General features: G+C 39.3%; 1 protein-coding gene across 4 annotated transcripts in view; it reads left to right on the forward strand.

The window, feature by feature from the left end:
• bahd1 (bromo adjacent homology domain containing 1) overlaps positions 1–11,455 on the forward strand; it is a 34,838-nt gene that overhangs the window by 16,873 nt on the left and 6,510 nt on the right. Inside the window, exons 1-2 of one of the 4 annotated variants that reach the window (XM_014014276.1) lie at positions 489–1,251; positions 7,821–9,552. In XM_014014276.1, the coding sequence (XP_013869730.1) occupies positions 7,935–9,552 (1,618 nt within the window). In that variant the 5' untranslated portion in view covers positions 489–1,251; positions 7,821–7,934. Of the gene's footprint in view, positions 1–488; positions 1,252–3,984; positions 4,121–7,820; positions 9,553–11,455 lie in introns of those variants that run through there. The other 3 variants (XM_014014288.1, XM_014014282.1, XM_014014268.1) reach the window with 3 other exon arrangements.

Consider the following 11,455-nt stretch of genomic DNA (forward strand, 5'->3'; position numbering starts at 1 on the left):
AATCAATCTCAAAACAAGATCAAAAAGACTTTTTGGCTGATATAAGGTTTTAAAACTTGGTAAGATGGACAGTTTTTGCAGTGTGGCTGTTACCTACAGTGCTGTGTGTGCAGAAAACTACAAAAAATCATTTTCAGGTTTTTTTTAGAAGAAGAGCAAAGGTGAATTTGTTTGTTTGTAAAAACAAATAAATAAAATGAATTTGACTGAGCAGGAGAACTGGGCCATAAACAAAGGAGCTCTGGATTTTGATTAAAACCTCASATTTTTGAACATTTTGATATTTGTGGTGTGGAGTTTTTAATAGTATTTAGTATTTGAGTCTGAAATATGTCATAATGTCTAAAATGTGTATTATTACCTGTAATAATGTCGTTTTTTAAAACTAATTTTATTGGTTCAGAGAGAAACTTCTTTCATAARGTGTCCTGCTGGAAGGGGGGAGTTTGACTTAAAGTAGACCGAGGTCCAGTCATAAAATCCGTTTTAAAAAGAGGCTGCAGTTCTTTAAACTCGTCCAGGAAGCTGCAGTGAAGAACCTCTCCAGACCCGGTTCGGTTCCCCTGCAGGGACATTTTGGTTTTTTCGGGGTGTTTTATTTTTTGTCCCGGTGCTTTTGTCGGCGCATGAATATTATCTCCAGAATGCCACTTCGGAAGTAGGTCACCGGATCCGCTCACCATGTCCCCGGCTCCTGGGGGCTGGAACACCGGAGCCGCGGCCGAACCGGGTCCGAACTGACGGGAGGACGGGATCGACTCGGGTTCTTCTTCTCCAGGAGGCAGAAAACATAAACGGCTCGGTTCTTTTATTTATTTATTTATTTTTTGGAGGGGCTTTGAATTCGGTCCCGGTAGGAGGTGATCGGTTCCCGACAACAAGTCGACTGAATTATCCGAAGCTCGCGGGTTTTAACGAGGCTCGGATCGATCCAAGAGGTTCGGATGTTTTTACTCTGAACCAGGAGCTGTTGTTTTTATTTTTTTTAGGTTGTATTATTTCGCACTTCTGCCTCGGTATGCTGCCAGATTAACACTGTGGGCGAGTCTCTTCCTCCTCTTTTTAAATGTCTAAACACACCCTGATTATAATCCGCTGCTTCCTATAATCTGGATCCCTGCGTGGATTTCTGGGCTGTGGATCTTGGTGAGTTGCTGGAGGATTTGCTCCAGGAAAGTGGACTTGGTGATSTGAAAGCCTAGAGGGTCTCAGGTCTCCTGATAGCAGCTCCACATCATGTCCTTCCTCTGAGTGAGTCTGACAGCTCTGCCTCCTCTTCCTCACTCCTCAGATCATCATCTCCAAATGATCAGGTTTTATGACTCATTTAGGATCAATTTACTCCCAGTAGCTTCTGCTTTTACTCTTCATCTGCTGTTTTCAACCTGAGGGCAAATCCCTTTTTAAAAGGAGATCATATAAAATGTTATTTTAAATGGTTTTTTGAATTCATTCCTCTGCCTCACTAATCTGTGCAAATAACAGGGTCAAATTTAAAATATAATAATCCATAAATCATCTTATACTGCTTTTTTATATAAACAAATTGCAACATCTGCATGCTGCAGGATCATCTGCTATTATTTGATGTTTTAGTTGTGGCTGAGTGCACACGTGTGCAAAACTTTTTTACATTTCAGATACTTTTGGGAGCATTTTATGTTAAAATATTTATTTTTTTCTTGAGTAAAATCTTTATCTGTTTTGTTCCATTGAGCTTTAGTGTCTTAAGACACAATAGAAAGAGTCACATAACCAAAAATTTAAATAAACACTAAAAAAAAAAATCCACTTATAGATTTTTGCATATGTTTGTATTTACCACTTGTTCATCTAAATTACTAAAATTATAATACATTTTATTGGGATGATTAGATGTAAACACTTATGTGAGTCTAATGTTTTCCCAAACACATCAGTAAACACCTGAAACATTTAAAAAAATAAACATTTTGTGAGTAAAACTAGCTTTTTTTATTCTCGGCTTCATAGTCAACTTAATAAAAGTAACTTGGTGACTCGTTCCCCCTGAAACCATAACTTTAAGTCACCATAAACGGATCAAATTTAAGAGATTTTGAACATTATTTTTGAACACTTGTAGTTTGGTGCGACTCGTTTTAAAATAGAGTTGTAGAAAAATACATTTTACCTCATGAAAGTTTAAAATAAACTCTCTTAACAGAAGAGAGTTCTGTGTATAAAATGTAAAACTTGGTTTTGCTTGTACAGATATTGCAAAACCACTTGTCAAACTTAAGGTCTGCGGGCCAAATCTAGTCCCCGTTAAAATTTTATTCAGGACCAAAGATAATACTTTAAATGTGAAATAGTTTTTTTCTTTTCAGTGAATTCTTCTAATGACAGCTGTGGAGCTTTCAAACAAAGAAAATTAAGTTTGACTTTAAATTTTCAGTCATTTTGATTTTGGTGCAGAAAGAGCGACAGAGAATCAACTTTACTATGTCTTTTCTTTCTTTCGTTCTTTCTTTCTTTCTTTCTTTCTTTCTTTCTTTCGTTCTTTCGTTCTTTCTTTCTTTCTTTCTTTCTTTCTTTTGACTCATTTGCTGGCTCATGGCAGAATGTATCTTGACATCAATCTAAAAGTTGTTGGTGAAGAATGAGGCATAAGAAATTATTGCTAATGAGTTTTTCCTAAATTTATTTATTTATTTATGCTTTAAATGTTGCATAAAACGTAGTTTGGAAAGCTAGTTTGTAGTTCTACAAGAACTATTTGTTATATAGCATTTCTGTGTCGTTGAGTTCGACACCTCTGGTCAAAATAATTGTGAATACAGGGTTAGAGTAGCAGGCAGCTGCTGGTGCTTTTCATGCTGTGCAGAACGCTTTGAATCTGCAACCTTGTTTAAGTAAATTTTCATGTGGACATGAAAATAAAGCAATAAACAGGAGCTGTGCGGCGATCGCCTCGCTCCCTGTGGTTGATGTGGTCGCAGGAAACGATGAAGCTGCAATGAGCCGCTGTCCTTCAACTCTGCACGCTTGTCTTATTCAAACGGGGCCACTTGATTTGATATCCACGGACAGAAACTCGATGTGAGGCTCCTTCTGTCCGCTTGTTATCTGGAAATTAAATTTCCCCCCACCCCTCCTCATGGATTGCATTTCACGGTTCACTAAGTTATTCGCCAATAAGGGCTTTAAAAACCGGCCAGTGAGATAGTTGGAAAAAGCTCCACTCCAGATTTAAAGTGGCTTTGCATTTGTTTACAAGCTTACCTCTGCAGGATAGTAATTTATTTTAACAAACTGCAGTTCGAAGAGTTATTAAGAATGTTTTAGTCTTATTCCAAACGGATGGAAAAGAGGATATCTTGGTTCCGGTTTGGCGTCACGTGGTTTCAAGCTGTCATTGTGGAAAATATAGCGATTTTCTGCTCGCTCGCTCATTAAATGAAGTGGTATAAAACCGCAACAGAGTGAGTAAGCTGTCAAATTAATCTGTTAGCAGCAACAAGTTTTGTTATGTTATGCTGCATGAAATTCATCTGGAGATAGGAACAGATTCAAGGTTTTATGCCAAAAAAACAAAACAAAAAATAATTAAATGAAAAGCTATAAATAAAGGGTAAATGTTTCTGCCTGACAGCGAAGTGTTCGCAGACACACGGATACAAGCTTGACCTTTGGGTTTTATATGTGGCGTGAAATATTTTTATTTAAAACAGAACAAAAGATCTCACTGCTGCTCGAATCATCYGTGATGTTTCCAGGCTGCCTGTCTGCAAAGGTCAGAAGTTTGTGTGTGAGATAAAAGAACACAAAGTGACTGTGACATGTTAGTGTCTGTACTCAGATCATTACAGCGTGTCGCTATCAGTTCAACGCCTCGAGATTTACTAAAATAACCACCAACTCGCAGTCCTCTAATTGATCTCGTGTCTGAATATGGATGTTTGTGAAAGCGCTGTGGTTTTCTGSTTGAAGAGTCTGATTGAAGACCGACGTCGACTGACTTCTCAGAGGTCCAGCAGCAGAACCGTGTTCAGCAGCAGGAAGGACGATCCGTCTCCCTCTGGTGCACACTCGAGTGTCGTCGCATAAAGGTCGCCGGCGGTGGAATCGTCAGGAGCTCTGAAGGCTTCCGCTAAGTGAGGTGGGCTTCTTTGACGGAGCAGGGGGATAAGTGAATTACACAGAGCTCYTTCTGCTCTGAAGTTGATCGTTAGATGCTCTCCACGCTCCGGRCTGTTGACATGGAAACTGAAGAGGCTGTCGTGTGATGCGTTGAACGTTTCTGCCACCGCTTTTGGTGGAAACYAGCGTCAGTTCCTGACTCATCTGCTCAGAGTACTGCTTTGTGGCCCTAAAATGCTGGAAATAGAATCATTGAATTCAGTCGTCACAAGGACTTGTAAAGAATTTACTGGTGCTTCGACTTTGTGGATAAGTTTTCACAGTAGAAGAGAGAACTGAAAAGCCTAATCACGGTTTAAAAATTTGAAACTCTTCGCCTGTTATTTCCTTCTCTCTTCATCTTTTAGCACAGAGCAAATTAAATCAAAATGAAGATTGACTTAATTTAAGTCCATCTTCTGAACATGGAAAAGTATCTGTGTATGTGCATGTATCTGTGCTTCTGTGGACTGAAACTGTGCTTTCCGGTTATCCGTCCATCTGACCTCCTCCGTCTCATGAATTCCTCYGGGAGCGTTTGTCCAACTTAGCGCCGGCGTTCACGTTGATCTGTTTTCGTACTTGCCCTCCAGCATTTTTTCTTGTTATCGCCCCAGAGGGGGCCGCATATGAGAACACAAATGTCACCAACGTTTGCCCCCAAGCTTTTTGGTGGAGTATCATTTTCTGGTAATACCTCATGTGTGACAGAGTAGGCAACGCTCTGTGTTTAGTGTGAAATACTGTGTTTACTGATTTATTCTTGCAGTTTTCCATTTATTCAAAAATATTACACACGTGTTTAAATACGGGCTCTATTATCGTTAATTGTTATGAGGAGACAGGAAGCCTTACGCTGCATAATATAAACTAAACAAATATTCCCCTTGTGTATTTTTTTATTGCTGTTTTTTTGCATAATGTCTGGTGATTGTGCTACTCCAAAGTGTTTGCAGCTGTGAAAATACACCTCGGATGGAGTTTCTCCTGCTGTGAAGTACAGGTGTAAACCTGCAACTTGACTGGCTGAGAAATAAATGCAACACTGAGGAAATAATTCTAGTTTTTAATAGGGTTGTAAGAAAATATCGATACACTGAAATATCGCGATATTTCATTTCCCGATACTGTATCGATATTCTAAAGCCCTGTATTGATTTTTATTAAGGTTTAAAATGTCAACTTTCCTGCCAGCCGTTCATTAAATGTTGTAGTTTAGCCTCTTACCACTAGTTGGCAGCAGCGAGCCAGCCATTTGGCTCTTCTACCTCTTGAGGTAGAGGCTATTGTTAAGTGTTGGGTGACCATATTGTAAATTAATATTAAAAACTAAAAGCTGCAAAAATATATTTTCAAATTATTTATTGGCAAATTTAGTCWAATAATTGAAAACATGGATGAAATAAGAAATATGAAACAAATAAAATAAAATACATACAAAGCAGAACATAGCTAAATGTATCAAAAGTATGTCTCTGTAATATTAGAATTTTCTGAGACAATGAATTTTGGTTTTTTTTTTTTTTTTTTTCCAGTAAGAGGATTTTATTTAATAGAATTTTTGGACAAAAAAATCGCAATATATCGCCTTGCTTACAGTATCGCAATATATCGGGATATATCGTATCGTGACCCCTCTGTCATGATATGTATTGTATCGCCAAATTCTTGCCAATACACAGCCCTAGTTTTTAATCGAGGTAATAATTCAAAATAGTAACAACAACAAAAAGCACAATAATTACCTCTGAACTGACTCTTACCTTGGTGTAGAAAAAAGTGAACTGGTCTCTACGGTAAATTTATACTTGACCTTAATTTTCATTTTTGTTTTTGATGTGTGTTTGCTTCTAAAGGATAGGAGCAGATTTATGAACCTGGCAATTTAGATTGTTCTGTTCCCTGGATGATAAAACAAAAGATCCTACAGTATACATTAATTTGTTATGTTTTGTAATTTTTTAAAGGGTTCTCTGACTATTTGCACATGTTGGCCTTAATATGTTATTTCTCTGTTCTACTAAAAGTTGTTGTTTGTGATACATGAACACTCCTAATTACTTAAGAAATAGTATGTACTTAAGAAATGTATATTACATTTTTCACCCAAGCACGTTGCCATTTCTCTAATGACGCAATGCATTCTGGGGCTGATGATGATGATGATGATGATGGTTCCAGATGAGAATAAAAAAACAAATCAAGGATGAAAAGCTTTAATGTGTGAAGATAAAGTTATAGTTTGTAGTAGTTTCTATGTTCTACACAATATATGGGTTGAAACGATCAACTAATGCAGGGCTATTCAACTGACGGCCCACCAATTAATTCATTCATCTCTTAAGCCCAAACCCCCAGTTTTCTACATTAATTACTATAAGCTCTTTTAGTTAAACACAGACATGTTTTGTATCTACAGAAACTGCAGAAACATGGCTATAAGCTGGTAAAAACCATTTCTYTGCACACTCAAGACCAGGGGTGCCCAAACATTTTCCTCGAGAGGGCCAAAATGAAAATCTATCCGTGGTTTTGGGCCAAATGCAGTAATATAATACATGTAACACAAATACTTTTTAAGTAAAGTCCTTTATTTTTAACAATAAAGCTAGCAGCCAGTGCATTCGCCCACTTTTGTTTTAGTCTGTGCACTTGGAGAAAGTCTGCCATATGTTCAAGTAGCAAAGGCTCATGGGATATTTCATAAATTGATAAAATATTAATTTTTGTGGCCCTTTAAAGTGTTCAAATCTACGTGTGGTTAAATCTAATCTAAATATCTCTTGTTGTTACTTGTATTTCATGTCTAAAATTTAATCTTAATATATCAAAGATAAAGTTAGCACCATGAATGAAAACTACCTGCATTACAGCCCCTGTAAAGTCATCAGGCCAATGGATGAAATGATTAAGTGTAAATACTGTGTTTCTACATAGTATGACCGGTTACAACCTAGTAACTATGTCAACAGCTGGTGGGCCAAATCAAATGGCTTGGTGGGCCAAATTTGGCCTGCYGGRCCCACTTTGGGCTCCTCTGCTCAAGACAGTTAAAACTACAAGCAGTTGAAGATAAAACTATGAAAGTGAAAATAAAATTGGTTTAGAAATTTGGCAAGTCAGAGATGTCAAAAAATATTTGTGTCAAATAGGAGGCAGAATGTCTTCTTTTTTGTTTTTGATATTGTTTAATTATCACTTTTATAGGGTTCTGTATGTTGTATTCATGATTAAATACAGCAAAATAAACTAATTCAAAAGGTAACAGATCCTGTACAACTTGGTTTATTTACATAATGACTTTAATTGCTGGATGTTCGGCCCCTGAGCTGTTGGCCTGCAGTAACTGTGCCCCCCGGAGCAATTTAGTTAAATAGTRRTGAATTAATGACATATGTGGCGCTATTTTCAGTTTCAGTCGTTTTTACATTTTATCAATGCACCAGTTTTAATTTAAAAGTCTGAATGTCAGACGTTCACACTAGAGGTCCTAGTAAACATCATCATTTACCCAGAGCGCTTTGCAGTGTAAATAACATGGTGACGTCTGTTTACAAAAATAAAACCATCTACAGCATTTTTAGTCTGGTTTTTATAGATAAAAACCAGACTAAAAATACTGTTTATCACATGTCTAATGTTACAACTAGTCAGAGTAATAATTGTCTGTGTCTCCTCAGTTTGTTGGTCCATAATGAGGATTGCTGAAAGTCCCATCTGAGTGGAAACCCCCATCATCTCGATAACCAGTGGATGACGAGGTTTTGGCAAGTCTTCTCCTGAATGCTGGGACAATGGTGAAAGCTCAGCAGAACCTGCAGCTAAAATGCAAGAAACCCAAGAAGAAGAAGAGGAAGGACCACAAGGACAAGGGAGGCGGGGTAAAGAAAAGGAAAGACGTAAAGAACGAGCACAGTGGAAAACAAAAGAGAGACCAGAAAGACTCACGTCGTAGAAAAAAGTGTGTATCAATGGGRGGCGGAGATGCGTTAGCCTGTTGTGTCCTGCTGACACGTTTGGATGAAAAGGGAGTTGTTGGTAAAGTAAAAAATACAAAGGTAAAGAAGCAAAAGAGRYTTAAAGTAAAAAGTAAAGAGTGRCCGATTCAAAACGCGACCAAATCCYGACCTACGAAATCTTCCACAGCCAATTGGCAAACACTGGAACCAAAAAAGAACCAAGATGGCGCCTTACTCACGTTCCCATCGCCTGCAGTGAAGCCTCGCAGGAGAAGGATGGCCTCGCTAAATGCTGAGGCTGTCAACAGTCTGCTGCTCTACAGAGACAGTTCCCTCGTGACAAATCTCACAAAGAAATGGGAGCCTTTCAGAGACAATACAGACAAAGATCTCACTAAAGCCAAAAACGTTTCTTCAGGCGGTAAAGCCGTCCCAAAGGAAAGAGCCAAAAAATCRAAGAAGTCGACAGCTCAGGCTCAGGAGATTGACTGGTTGGCCCTGTTTGCTCCAACACCGCGGCGTCAGGCGGGCCTCACTGCCGCAGCGCTGCTCAAACTCACCAGCACCCAGTACGGAACCAAGCGTCAAAAGAAGACCGAGTCCAAATCGGGGGTTGGAAGTGAACCGACGGCTTTTGAACAGAGCGACATAAACAGTAAACCTGTGAWTGGAGAAACAGCTCAGGCCAAAAGACCATATGTCAAACATGAGGAACAACTGAAGCACAGAATACAGGGCGCCGAGGAGTCTGTCCACCCCCAGCTGAACTCAGCTCTTCAGGGATGCTGTAGTTTGTGTAAGACYGAAGCTTTGGACCCAGAGTGGAAGAGTGCCATGGCGGGGCAGGGATGTTTCCAACACACGTTCCACTGRGGCTCTTCTTTGGGATTCTCTTTGAAACCGATCAAAGAGGAGCAGATGGACACCGAAGTGTCCTCCTGCTACTGCTGTACCCAGGAGAGATGTGTGGAGTACTGTCACAGACTGGCCCTGTTCCTGGAGGACAAGACCTATAAGGAACCGGAGGACAGCTCGCTGTCGGACGTGTTCCACCACCATCATCATCACCACCACCACCATCACCACCACCACCTTCAGTCGCCCCACGCTGTAGCCCGCCCAGCGGCTATAACCATCAGCCCGCACACGTACACCTGCTTCCCAAGCTACTACGTCCACTTCAGCCACCCCGATGGCTCGCCGTCTCCCATCCCGCCCCACGCTTTGTGCCCGAGGAGCAGCAAGCGGCCGAAGCTGCGCCCCAGCACGGGTCCACAACCCTCAGGGATCGGCCACCCCGTGTACTGCTGCACCTCGGTGGAGGCGTGCTACGGAGAGCCCTGCAGGATCAACGCCTTCTCCGCTTATTCCAGTGTGATTCCAGCCATCCCCAGAGGAGGGAGCCCCTTCAGCCCCAAAGACTGCACGAAATGCAACCATGGCATCAAAAGAGGTAAGACATCCCTATTATCTCAGTTCAGCTTTACTTCTGGTGATCCTAGTAGTATTACCTTAAAGATCCTGTGACATGCATAACCTTCAAATACAAAAAGTAAAAAAAAACATCTTTATATTTAAGAAACTTGATTTAAGAAACATGATTTTACTTGTTTTGTCACATAACTGGCCTATTTCCTTTTTGAACTTGGCTCCGCCAAAATGAAACAGGAAGTGACATCAAAGTGGAATTCTTCAAGAAAGAAAACTCTGGTCTTCATTTTTTGAATCAATATTATTTGAACTTTGACTCTTCTTCATCTCTCTGATAGTGACTCAAAATAATCTACAGAAACATCAGATTCTTCTCTACAGTTTGTGTTTATTAGTTATTGTAGGAACTCTCTGTTCACATGCAGATATTCCCCTTTGACATCACTTCCTGTTACTTCACATGCAAATATCTCAACAACTGTTCATCTCAGCAGAGTGAAATTCTTTTTGCAGTATATTAATGTTATCTTTCTTAAAATATGTTAATTTTTATTACAAAAAAATGATGTRACGGACACTTTAAAATTGTGTTTTATCRTGTTTAATGTTRCTGTTTCACTCAATRTCCTTTCAAACTCAAAATAAAGTTATTTTCTTTAACTTCATAAAGGTCCTTCAGGAACAGTTGAAGTATTTTCACAAACTCAGTGGCTCCCTCTGAGTGGCTACCCTTGTTTTATAAGTTTTAAATTACCGTGACTTTCTTATAGTTGTTAGCGTTTTTGCCACATATTATAGGTTATTTTGTATGCAGTGTCCCTCTAATCCTGGTGCCAAAGCAGAACAATGTGCTAAAAATAGCTGCGATATCAGACTTTTTTTTTTTGCCTCGCATTATAAAATCTCACTCTACTGGGAAGTTGTATGGGGGGGACAAAAGATAACGGGCAAGACCTCTTTTGTCTGGGATTGAATGCAAGTCACTGTACGCTGAGCTCAAGGCCTGGGCAGCTGAAACCAAACGAGCTGATTGTGTGAACTCGAGAGTCAGCAGTTAATTGGCTGCACTCAGGAGAGCCAATGAGCTCCAGAATTCGGTGGAAAACACAGACATTGTGGGTCTTTGTAGGTGAAATCTGTAAAATGCGGCCGTGAAAGCTCTCTAAGTTGAATCGCATTGGAAATCTTTTCACACAAGACGTTTTAAAGAACCGGTGTGAATCACAAATAATAACAATTAGTTATTATTCTGGTTGTTGTGGCTAACTGAGAATAGAAAAAGAACTGTTGGTAATGTTATTAATAAAACCTTTGCTTTTCAAGTCTGCRGTGAAAATGGCCTATAGTCCACCCACACTGCCACTTGTAAATAAACCTCCACTCATTACTGATTTTAGAGGCTTAGCAGATTCACTTTACAGCCTAACCCAGGGCTCTGCAACCTTTACAATCAAAAGAGCCGTTTCTGCRCCTTGCTTTACTAATAAAATGTGTCCAGAGATGCTAAATGTGCTGCTGTAGTGCCTCATTCATCCTTATTCATCATTATTTAACAAATAATCAGAAGGCAAAACTCAGGTAACAGACAATTTTTGGGGTTCATTGAAATAAAAAAAACTGATTATCAACTGATGGCCCGTGGGCCACTTTCAGTTTGTTGAAGGGGGAATTTTTCCAGCCTGTGGGGTGCTTTTCTATTACTAAAAATGTAAAGTGAATTTTCAAACTTATTTTCACACTTTAGGACAAAAGAAAGGAACATATTCATGTAAACAAGAAAAAAAATTTAGTTATACCAATTTTTTTATCTTATCAACTCAATACAGCGAGTAAAATAAGTATTGAACAAGTCAACATTTTTCTCAGTAAATATATTACTAGAGGTGCTAATGACATGAAATTTTCACCAGATGTCGGTAACAACC

The sequence above is a fragment of the Austrofundulus limnaeus genome, unplaced genomic scaffold (genome assembly GCF_001266775.1).
Source record: "Austrofundulus limnaeus strain Quisiro unplaced genomic scaffold, Austrofundulus_limnaeus-1.0 Scaffold2, whole genome shotgun sequence".
NCBI classification, from domain to species: Eukaryota; Metazoa; Chordata; class Actinopteri; order Cyprinodontiformes; family Rivulidae; genus Austrofundulus; species Austrofundulus limnaeus.